This window comes from Aedes aegypti, chromosome 3 (assembly GCF_002204515.2).
Source record: "Aedes aegypti strain LVP_AGWG chromosome 3, AaegL5.0 Primary Assembly, whole genome shotgun sequence".
NCBI lineage: Eukaryota > Metazoa > Arthropoda > Insecta > Diptera > Culicidae > Aedes > Aedes aegypti.
The window spans coordinates 10,118,446-10,131,153 of NC_035109.1; the positions used below are offsets into that span (position 1 = coordinate 10,118,446).

The 12,708-nt window shown below is 38.4% G+C and overlaps 1 protein-coding gene across 2 annotated transcripts in view; it reads left to right on the forward strand.

The window, feature by feature from the left end:
- Window positions 1-12,708, forward strand: part of LOC5570234 (GTP-binding protein Rheb homolog) — a 35,666-nt gene that overhangs the window by 14,871 nt on the left and 8,087 nt on the right. For both annotated transcript variants that reach the window (XM_021855794.1, XM_001658963.2), the window contains one exon: window positions 4,628-4,699. In XM_021855794.1, the coding sequence (XP_021711486.1) occupies window positions 4,628-4,699 (72 nt within the window). The remainder of the gene's footprint in view (window positions 1-4,627; window positions 4,700-12,708) is intronic.

The window sequence follows — 12,708 nt, forward strand, 5'->3', positions numbered from 1 at the left end:
GTATCTGTCCGGATTTCGATTCAAAAGCGACCGGCATTTTGATGAATGTGTCCGGATTTAAGAATACGAATTGCCTAATTAAATTAACATTTTACATGTTATACTTGCATAATTTACTATCATGTTTGTCCATGATACAATGTTTTGACGTATACCTATATGGAAAACAATAACACTTATACTAGATATCCCAAAAACATATTTAACACTTCAGTCGTCGCGCTGTTGTATTTTGTACAACACTGTTGAAAAAACCTCGCTTTTCGTTCACAACAGTAGCGTGGTGGTTCTGACGGTGGCAAATCGCGCGACGACTGGAGGGTTAAATCAGTGTTTGAAGTTTCGGCGTTGCTTAAGTGTCCGGGTAATGATGCATCACGGTACCGTTTTGTCTCAAATTCCGAACGATCGATTTTTGTATGGCGATGTGGTTGAAATGTTTCGCTGAACTATATCATCAAATAAGCAGGAAATGGCAGCCAATTACAATTCAATTTAATCATATTTTAATCTATTTTATACCTCGGGAGTAGTGATGATCATTTAGTTTGAGGTCAGTAAAACTAGCTCTGATGAATTTATTTGCGAAAATACGATTTATTCGTGCTGTTCGGAAATTGAATCATCAAGGTGTTCGGAATATGAGACAGAATGACCACAGTGTCACTGTTGGCCTTAAGTATTCGGAGTATAACCAAAACGGTATTTGGAAAAAAAAACTTGATTTTCAAGAGGCTTTGATGATGCTGCAAACCATTTTTTCTATCACAACATCGTACAATATTAGTCGAACGATGTACAAAAAACTGGTTGCGATTTTATTGATAAATTAAAATAAAATGATATAGCGTTAGCGTTAGCGTAGTTACGGTATACTTCGTAGATTGGATACTAGCAACATTCATGTTTCTTTTTAATAATCTCATCCTGACTACTTTCAAGAACAAGGCAGGGGAGTATACCTTGTTCAAATCATAAACAAGAATACTAAAAGCATGAATATCGCTATTCCCGGCCACGCTCAATTTTTACCGTAACTTGGGATAGGGGAAGGAAATGTTGATGTAGCACTTACTTAATGAGAGGCCACCGACCCAGCGACATCCTCATAAGTGCTACGGAGTTGGAGGTTGGGGAAGGTATATTGTCAGGATTCGCCTAGAAAGCTGGCGATAGACCATAAATATTTATTGTTTAAGCGTTTTCAAATTAATCTTTTGAATGCCGGCAATCAAAAGAGAAAACAATAGCTTATTTATAGTATAAATAGTGTTTCGCGAAATGCTTGTCGATTGTGCAGTAATATTTTTGCTCAATAACCAGTAAAAAGCAAAACCGATCCCTCCAGGGTCATCGGATTATATAAAATAACGATACGCGTAAAAAAAATCACGCCTACTGAAAAACTGTACTGTGCCCATTGAAAAACTGTACTGGGTGGTACTGCATTTTTAGATAATCGAAAAACGAAAGGAAGCGCGTTCGAACTAAACACCCTAGGATAACACAGTCGGTTTTTCTGCTCAAAATTATACGAAAAGCAGAATCGATCCCTCCAGGGTCATCGAACGGTTAAAAAGCATCCACGACCGATTGTTAGTTGCGTAACACCCGCCCGGACAGAATGCGCAATCTGAACATTATTATCAAACTCCGAAAATAACATTTTCCGTTCAAGAAACGATCAGAAGATCCACGACGCGGACAAAAACGATCCGGAAGGCTCACAAAAGAAAAAGTATCATACTGGAACAAACTCACCGGATTGATTCTCTAAATTTATGTGCTGCCTGTCACTTCGGATGGTTCGGTGAACTTAGGGCAGCCAAAAACCAACAGTACTGAGGACACAAATCAAACAAATCACTTTTTCATTTTTCACTTTTCACTATTCCATTTCTGAATGTAAAAACTGTCCTGCTTGGGCTTCACGAAGCACTACCCAGCAAGACGCTCCAAAACAGGAGAAACAAAAATAAAATAAAATGATATAGCATGCACAAAGTGTTTATAAAAAATAAAAAAAAAATAAAATGAACACAGACACGAATGCCACTCAGATAAGTGGTAAAGTGTCTCTAATAAAGCATAATAATAATAATAATAATATAAAATGAACAGTCCTCAATACTTGTCTTAATGTTGCCAGAAATTTAAAAAAATCAAAATATCCCTAGCAAAATGGCTTGTCGGATTTTCTGAAAAATTCTGAAAACTCTAACCACTTGATTCCTATTTGGTTTCTCTCTGTTCTCTTGGTTCCTGTTTTGTCGCTTCTTCAGGCATGAGGTCTCTAAGGTTCCTACTTTTAGGACACTCAGTCGCTACCAGCCCTGCGCTGTAAAAGTATTGTAATCAATCCATCTGGCAGTGAGATAGAAAACATATTGTTTTTGAAACATTCAGATGAGGTGTTTCGAGGTGTACTTTTTAAGATTTTTTTTATTTTATTCTATTTGTATTTGTATTGTATGTATTTTATTAGTAACACGCAAACCTGGTGGAAGATATATGACGTTGTAAGTAAATGACCCTGAAAAATCATCATATGTCTATGTTTCGAATTTTTATTTTATATCTCACTGCTAGGTGGATTGATCAAACATCGTTTTACATCGAAAGAAGTGTTTTAGTATGTAAAAAAAACATCTCCAAACTATCGCTAAATTCCAAGCCTTAGACGCTATTCAAAAACCGCACGAAATTGGCAAAATAAAACACCATGCGATAAAATGATTCCTTCGGCGATTGCAATAATAAATTGACGGGGTTATTATTCTCGATCGCGACTTAGGCTTCTTTCTGCTTGTGCGGTGTTTAAAGACCATTATATTGCATCGAAGGAGGAAGGCGCTAAGTGATAGCGAAAATAAACAATGTTCAAATATTGGGCATCTGTGAAATGAAGGCAACTGTCGCGTCGATGTGCGCTATATGTATCTTTCAGTTTTCTACGCGTAGGGTGAACCATTTTTTGACAATCGGAAATGTACTTGAGAGGAATTAATTTTTAGATGCTTTGGCCTAAAATACATAGAGTGACGGACAAAACCTTAAGATCACTTCAGTAAAAAAAATGTTTTCGTTGAAATTATGTTGTTATGTGTTTATAACATAGTGTTTGATCCATTGGTTCTGTCGTATTCAGTCGATAACACAGCGTAACAAAAATGACATTTTTGCGTGTCTCAAGGATCAAATTATGTGTCTCTAGTAGATTTGGGGTTGCTGAATCTGGTGCCATTCTCAGAAATGTTCCAGCACGTCACAATTGTTAGCTACAGGTCGCCAAAGTTGTATAAAACACTGGTTTTATTAATGTTTACATGAAATTTAAAGTGCAATTTATCATACTTTTTTGTAATCTAATCCACCAAACATGCAAAATAGAACTTAAACTTTCATTTCAGACGTAATTTGATTGAAATTGCGCGATTAAATTTCGATTAAACCGATTTTTATAACATGCTTGCAGTCTCCATACAAAATTCTTCGTTTCTTCTATATGGAAAAATACAACAATTCTCTAAACCATCAAAAAATATTTTTTCCGTATCGAAATTAATACAAACTTTGATGATAAGTATTGTTATATACATAAAGTTTGAATTCTGTGGCAAATTAAGCCAATATTGTACCTTACAAGCTGGTAAACTTGCATGCAAGTTGCCTGAAATAGTCATTTTTTGCATTTTCAACAGTCAATATCTCAAAAACTAGACGTGCTATGATATTTCTGAAAACGGCAATGGATTCAGCAACCCCTAATTAAGTGAATAGCGGTATTTTGGTGCTGGAGACAAAAACGTGTTCCGCAGTGTAATGGATTACCAACTGGTGAACTCGTTTCATGCTTATGATAACATATTTGTTCCATGACAACGTTACGTTTATGTAATTTTCTAACAAACTGTGGATTGTCCGTCACTACAAGTGTCGTCATAAACGCTTATTCCTGTTTGATATAATTTGAATATACGCATTTTTTTTTTCTTTTTTCGCAATTTCTAAAAATAACTTATAAATAGTTCGACATTATGAATGTAGATTTTTTAAAATCTCCTACCAATATCTTTTCACCGGAGGCAAAAATGCAAAACTAGTTTTCAGTAAAAATCGTATTCCCTACCCATGGATTGCATTAACGACAAAGGTGACTCCCAATTTTTTTCCCACCTCACTAATAAACATTCTTCCCGCGGTGATTGTGGAGAACCATTGAACACTGGTTACTCTCGTAGATCCTAACGCTCATATATTCGATGAAGAACCACATCGAATATATGAGGACTTAAATGAAGAGTTGAGAGTTTATGCCATATTTGAAAAGCAACAATATGCTACTGCTTACGCATGTAAATCTAGGGCATATATTTCATGAAGTTTTTGGGACATTTAGAACATCCGTTAAAATCAACAAAAAAAAGGCCGAGTGCTTATAATACATTATATTACTTAATATTGAATTACAGCATTCTATATTAAATTGGTGATTTTGAATCACCCTATTTTGTACAGGTCTAATACAACACAGCTTCGTCTCCTGTGCTTTAGGTCCTATCTATATATGTATGTTTATCGAATCTCAGCTGATGTTTGTCCTTCCGTTTTCTCTTCCCCAATACAGGAAAGTCTTCGCTCAGTATTCAGTTCGTCGAAGGGCAATTTGTGGATTCGTATGATCCGACCATCGAAAACAGTAAGTAAATTGCACATTATGATATACATATTTCCCGATCATATATCTATATCAATGACTTGGTTTAAGGGGGCAGGATCCGTCAATGATTTCGGAATTTTCAAAAGCAGTTTTTTCGTTCAAAATCAAGAAAATTTATAGGAAATTTTTTTCACTATAATCTATTCTCCAACCGAAACACAGTGAACAAATTTTCATCGAATAATTTTTAGTTTTTGACAGAAAAACTGCTTTTGAAGTTTCGATGATGACGATGATTACGATGACGGAGCGTTGAACGTTAAAAGGATGAATTGATCATAATCACCTTATTCGTAATGATTTTTGATTACTCATTCTAGTGTATCACCACAGACAAACGAATGACATATACTCGTCACTGTACATCGACCGCATTTTTGAATGTATGTTATGTGGTCAATAGAATAGTTAATAGTGTGGTCGATCAAATATCATCAAAGAAGATTTCGACACAGGTTGACCAGAAAGAAGAAACCAGACAGACTATTGGAAATTTCAGCGCTCACCGTTGACGAACGAATATGATCTACGAGTGATTGATTTCACCGTCTCCAAGAATATGGCCATCCGCAACACCTACTTCCAGGACACCCTTTCGTATTGATATATCTGGAGATCATCACCACAGATATCAGGACTCATTGTGGCGCTAACGTCGATTCTGATCGATTCCATCCAGTGTTGGTTGAACTTCGCCCAGAACTATCCGTTATCAACAATGCATGGTATCGACGGTTGCCTCGTTGTGATCTAGACAGCGACTAAAGCCACCGAAAGTCGCCACTGCACTCGCGTATGTTGAAGTCCAGACGACAGCGATCGTAGTAACCTAACTTTATTCGAAGAATTTGTTACTCTGAATCTGAATTTGTTCATTCTGCTACTCATTTCCAAGAATCCGTTTCTGGACCAGAAACGCGATAAAATGACAAATATTGGATTCTGCAGAGAGAACTGGACGACTTGGCGATTTGCTGTCGAGACGAACGAATGATTGCCAAGCAGTATGATATCAAGACAGCCTTCTTCAATGGGATCTTCAGGAGTTGATATATATGAAGCCAACAAATGGATTCACCTCGAAAGGCAACGAAACAAAAGCTTGTAAACTATTGAAACGTTTGTACGGATTCAAGCAGGCAGCTAGATCATGGAATCACAAGTTACACCAAGAATTCATTCGACAAGGATTTAAAAGGTGTAAATCGGACCATATCGGAAATGCCCGCAAGGTTCTTGGTGCTACGTACTAGTATATGTGGACGGTCTCATTGTGGCAAGCAGGAGTATCCAAATGCTAGAAGAAATTTTAATATCATTCAGACAGTCGTTTGAGATCACCGAGATGAGAGAAATTCATCACTACCTTGGCATGGAAATTGATAAGAATCAAGATGGAGATTATTTTTTGAGTCTGCGATGATATATCAATGACATCATTGTTTCGAGCGGGTGGAATGAAGCTAACAGGGTGTCGACTACCTGGAAAAACCTGGAAAGTCAGGGAATGTCAGGGAATTAAATTTTTGACCTGGAAGGTCAGGGAAAGTCAGGGAATTTCACTTGAGGTCAGGGAAAAAAAACATCAATACTACAACATCAAACGAGTTGATTGTCTGGAAAGTTATTGTTCAGGCTAAGTCAGCATTACGATATATGGAATAAAAAGGGTTCTTCTTCTTCTTTCTGGCGTTACGTCCCAACTGGGACAAAGCCTGCTGCTCAGCTTAGTGTTCTTATGAGCACTTCCACAGTTATTAACTGAGAGCTTTCTATGCCAATTGACCATTTTTGCATGTGTATATCGTGTGGCAGGTACGAAGATACTCTATGCCCTGGGAAGTCGAGAAAATTTCCAACCCGAAAAGATCCTCGACCGGTGGGATTCGAACCCATGACCCTCAGCTTGGTCTTGCTGAATAACTGCGCGTTTACCGCTACGGCTATCTGGGAATAAGAAGGGTAATCAATATTTTAAAATAGCAGTTAACCATTGAGGGAATACTCTTATTCATGATAGAGTAAACTGTACTTTACTGCTTGTATTTACCCTCAGAATTCAAATTTTCTGAATTAAAAAGCATCAACAGTACTCTCCGAACAACTTCTTCGAAATTGACGTGGATTGCTTTAAACATATTTTGTTGTTAAGTTTCCTAGATCAACTCAATGCCTAGTTTGGCGCATTCGCTCAAAATCTTGAAAAAATGGAGTCCAATCCATCAAATTATGTCAATCCTTACAAGTTTGCTCAAAATATCCAAGAAGAACTGGTGAAACTAAGTATAGACAAAAACCAATAAGGATTCTCGTATTTAAGTGATGATGAATAAAAGCCTATAATCTCGAAATTCCAAGAGCATAAATCTGATGAATCAAACAATAATTTATTTGAAAAAAAAATTGGTTACTGGCTGGTGGTGATCAATCGATCAATTGTTCAGCTCTTAACACTGTTTGGTTAATTTGTTAAAAATACGGATGTTGCAGATATCAGGATATGGACAAGATATTTCTTGTTTATTTTTTCAAGTTGTTTCTGAAAATAGTTTGTTCAGATAATACCGCCTTTCTGCAAAATTTTAATCAGGAGCTTTCTCATAGATATGAGCATTTTTTTTCTTAGAATATACCCAGGAAATTTCTATTATTCTATAATATACCCAGGAAATTCTCCAGAACATTATTGAAAAGCAGAAATTCCAGGAATATTGTTTGAAATAATCTGAAGTCGAGTCTAGTACACGACACTGAACACGGCCTTACAGTTGAGGTCAAAATACGCGTATCTGTCAAAGGATACAAACTCTAGTGGAATTAAATGGTATAGTACTAAATTCGGTTCTTTCATCTACCAATTCAATAAGCTCTTGATACTTTGTGAGATTACTTGGAGATACTTATAAAAGAATTCTTGGAGGAGTTCTTCGGACCGTTGCTGAAGGCACGACAAATTCAAGAGGAGCATATGAACACTTATTATTAGCGCATAATTCAATCCCTGAATGCATTCCGTCAAGATGATTATAATACGAGGCCCTACCTTGAATTTTCAAGAGCACTAGTCTAAAGAACCAAACAGAGCTCTGAACTGAAAATTTGATCGTTTGAGCATTTCAGAATGCAACCAACCTATCAAATTTTCAACGCGAACGGTTGTCAGGTTTTCTAGATCTGTGAGCTTGAAAATTCGAAATTTGGCTTTGTCTATAACCACCTTAAATTGAAGATACAACGAAGCCACACCTCAAATTTTCAAGAGCATAAATCTAGTGAACCAAGTCGGATCAGATCGGAATCCTAAAATATTAACTAAAAAAATACCTGTAACTAATCATCGTGAAGCATTATTGAAAATATTCTAAGAAAAAAAAAATGAAAGCATTTTGGGAAAAACTCTATGTGATTCCTAAAAAATATCTTTAGACGTGTTCTTGAAATAATCCTAAAAAATCCAAATTCTATTCTTGGAGAAATTCAAGATTGAAAGAAATACAATTTTTAGAAAACCCTGGAGATAAGGAGCTGCTAAGGGACATGGAGAATTATTGAAGAAATATCTGTAAAAATATGTTTAGGAATTTCAAGAGGAATTTCTGAGAAATCTATGTGGAATTTCTTGAAGCCATTCTCCAAAAAAGTTCTTCGGCAATGGCTAGAATTTTACCTGGAAAAAGTAATAGCCAAATTTCAGGATAAATTTCTTACACTTAGGAAGCATCGTGGATGATTGTAATAGCACACCTTAGTTCAATTACTCAGTTTTAACATATCAATTTGAATAAAGGCTAAAAATGTTATCTGACAAATATATTTCAGTAAAGTAATAGCTTTTGTTCAGTTTATTCATACGATCTATAACATAAACTTTACGTTTTTGGGGTTTTCGGCTTTCAGTCTCTGGGAATCATAAACGGATTTCCGTTCTACACCTTTATGATTCCCAGAGACTGAAGACCGAAAACCCCAAAAACATAACCTCCATCACAGTCGATTCCTGTACATCATAAACTTTACATCATGCAAATTATCGGATATGTATCTTCTTGTACAAATCGTACTAATTTCGGTTCAAATTAACCTATTGAGTGGCCTGGAATTTTTCTGGAAAACGACTGGAAGGTCAGGGAAAGTCAGGGAATTTTATTTTCAAAATTGAGTCGACACCCTGGCTAAGGAGTGCAATATTTCCTTGGATCCAGGATAAAATAAAAGGAGAGTGTTGCCAGAGAACAAAGATTATCAAAATCTTATAAGAAAGCTGTTGTATGTTGCAACACAAGATGGGATATTGCAACTGCTGTATCAATAGCAGGAATTCCAGCCAACCTAATCAAGAGGATTGGATCGAACTGAAGTATCTGGAAGGTACCAACAACTATCGGTTACGGTTAAGCAAGTTGTCTGAACCAGAAGGAATTGTAGGTTAATCGGATGCTGGTTGGGCCGAAAATAGAAGAGATCGAAAATAAAATAGCGAGTACGTCTGCAAGATGAATGGAGAAACGGTTAGCAGTGCTTCTAGAAAACAAATATGTATGTCATTATTCATTGCTGAAGCAGAATTTATAGCACTATTGGAATCTGTACAAGGCATTGTGGCTAAAACAGCTGCGAGAATTTAATGGGAACCCAGAACAGCTCGTTATCTTTGAAGATAATCAAAGCTGCTAAAAAAATGTTGACAGAAAAGTTAAGTTCAAGAACGACACACATCGTGACCAAGATTAATTTTGTAAGAGATCAAATCAAGGGAATATATCATAGTAGAAGGAATTAAGTAGTTTTTAAGTAGTTGAATAGTAAAAGATCGATAAAGTATTATTGAATTCCGATTGCTAAAATTAAAAAGGTTGTACCTTACTTAGCAAGTATTTGCCAAATAAATAAATAAATAAATAAATAACATGCGTGTTGAAAACCATGGCTGCCAATATGCCTACAAAACCATTACAAAGCAAAGCTGGCAAAACTCATTAGCCTAATAAGTGTTATCTAGGAGGAGAGTTGAAGTCTAGACAACATCGATTATAGTAATAGATAGATGGAAACGGATGGATGGAAATATCAAACCCGCCTCTTTCGTAAGACGGAACGCCGCCTGAAGAAAGTGGATTGCGAGGAGATGGAGCAGTTGTATCGGTCTAAAGAAACACGGAAGTTCTTTTAGAAGCTCAACACATTCAGCAGTGGGTTCGTGCCGCGAGCCGAAATGTTCAGGGAAGGAAGGGAGCGTCAGATGAACGTGAGATGGTCAAAATATGGAAGCAGCACTTCCATGAACACTTGAATGGTGCTAAGAACACAAACAATACGGGTCAAGGCATAGGCGGAGATGTCTATGTAAGTACTGTGGACAAGGAATATCCAACCATCTCTCACTTTGAAGGATGTTAAGGATGCCATTCAGCAGCTCAAGAACAATGAAAAACAGAGTTGAACCTATCAAGATTGGCCCAGAGATGCTGGTCATTTATATGCAGCGGCGGATAGGTACAATGTGAGGAACAGAACAGCAACCGGAGCAGTGGAAGGAAGGGGCAATATGTTTCATCGACAAGAAAGGCGACAAATTGGAATGTGAGTGTTACGAGCGAACGCCATTTTAAATGTGACCTACAAAGCGTTGTAAAAGACAATCTTACTCGATTATCTATCACTTACCTGTACTCAACGAATCGACTACGAAACAGATCTGTACAATGCGGATAATCTTACAGGTCTCACTGTATCACCTTTTCATCGACTTCAAAGCGGCATACGATAGTACCGAAAGCGTGAAGTTTTAGAAAATCATGAACGAGAACAGCTTTCCCTTAGAAGCTTAGGGGCCCATTCATAAATTTCATAACGCTAGAGGGGGTGGGTGGGTGTCCTCGTGATGTTACGGATCATACAAAATTTGAAAAATATGCATACAAAAAGCGTTACGAGAGGGTGGGTGGGTGTCGAAAATGGCCATTTTTGACGTTATGAAATTTGTGAATAAACCCTAGAAGATTGATCAGAACGACGATGAATGGTATCCAAAACTGAGAAGAATTCAGGAGAACAGTATGATTGGTTTGAATCCAGCCGGGCACTGGCAAGGCAATGAACTTTCGTGCCTATTGGTCAACTTTGCACTGGAAGATATTATCCAGAGAACCTGGTGTAACAGCCGCATAACGATCATCAACGGATCCAGTCGATTTGTTTGCTTCGCGGGTGATATCGACATTCATTACCGCACTAAATGTACATTGTGCTATGTTCGAGGAGAACCTGCAAGATGTTGGGGTTTTGGAACCCCGGGTGCTTACAAATATCTTAGGAGCCTTCGTCTTCGGCAACATTGTTTAGTAGCTCAAGAGCTATCATTGTTAGAGCCAGTCGATTCAAAATTTTGCCACCAGGCAGCGCTCACTACACACTTAAATTATTTTATGGATTCCTGTAAAATCTCAACAGCTGAACAGTTCGGTATATCGACTTGGTTATTATCGATGGGCAGCAGGCGTACGTGGTGTACAAGGGGCAGGTGCTCACAAGCAAACACTGCAAAGAACATGCACACTCTGGCATATCACGTGTCCAGAATAAAAAAAATACTGGTGATGCAGAGGAGCTACGCCAACGTAGCGAAGCAGAGTGGCAACCGTCAAACACCGAAAAAATCGTTCGGTGTGAAATCATTGAGCAAGAAACTGGTAGGTCCTACCGCGCAACCACTCACCTCTTCGGCTACATTCCCCGAGCTGTCGAAGTCTCCGAGTCGGACCGAACAACTTGCCCCGGTGACGAAAGCAAACAGTCATTCCGACAAGATTGACTTAACGGCGTCCTCTAGCCCGCAACAGCAACGCGCGCACGGTTCGTCGTCGTCTCGTCGATGAGGATACTTACTTGATACTTGATGGGCTACAATTCGCTACGATGAATCTGCGCCGAATGGATGAGTCTTCTCCACTGGGCTCGGTCCTGGGCCAATCGCTTCCAGTCGCCCTGAACGTCAAGTGCCCTTAAGTCCTCCTCAACCGCAAAAAGCCATCGTGTGCGCGGCCTACCACAAAGTCGGCGGCCTCTTCCGGGTTGTCTGTTGAATACTATCTTTGCTTGTCGTTCTTCCGGCATACGGGCGACGTGACCAGCCCAACGCAGCCTGCCGTGTTTTATGCGCTTGACATCTACCTCTTTATACACTTGGTACAACTCGTGATTCATGCGACGCCGCCAGATGCCGTTTTCTAGTTTACCGCCGAGTATTGTTCGCAGCACTTTACGTTCTAACACCCCGAAAGCTCTCCGGTCAACTTCCTTCAATGTCCATGATTCATGGCCATATAGGGCAACCGGGAAGATCAGTGTCTTGTATACTGGTGCGCAGCAAGCACCAAATGCACAACAATTTTGTGAGCGTGTAGCAGAACTGAGGATGGAGAGTTGCAGCTAGAACCTGATATGGTGTAAACTGTTGATTCTGTGACAATGCGTCTCGTCGTGCCCGTAGTCTAACAAAAAGTGTCTCTTCCCACGATCTTGTTATCACACCGACCTGGGTACCGAATCCTGTTTATCAGTGTGTGTGACAGCAGCATCATGGACGACGAGCACAAAGTTAATGATACTTATGGTATGGTACTCATAGTAGCAAGGTTGTGTAATATACTACAACCCCCCCTTTGAATAAAGAAAATTGAATACCTTACAAGGGCTTTAACAATTAGTTCAAACGAAACAGTTTTATTCATTCATGTAATTGAATTCATGTTTAATGAAGGATTTTACATACATTTAAACTTCTGTAGGTGTCCTAGTGTGGCACGTAGTCGCGATGCTTCATTGGTGGTTGTCTCGATCGTTTGGCTAGTGCAGGAAATGAATCAACAGGTTCCTCGTCCTTGGCAGGGCTGGTATCTACATCCATCAATGGCTTGGAATGTTGTCCTTCACAGGAAGATGAATCAGAACGGTCTCTAATCTTCTTAAGATGAGCTGAAGTCCTTCTA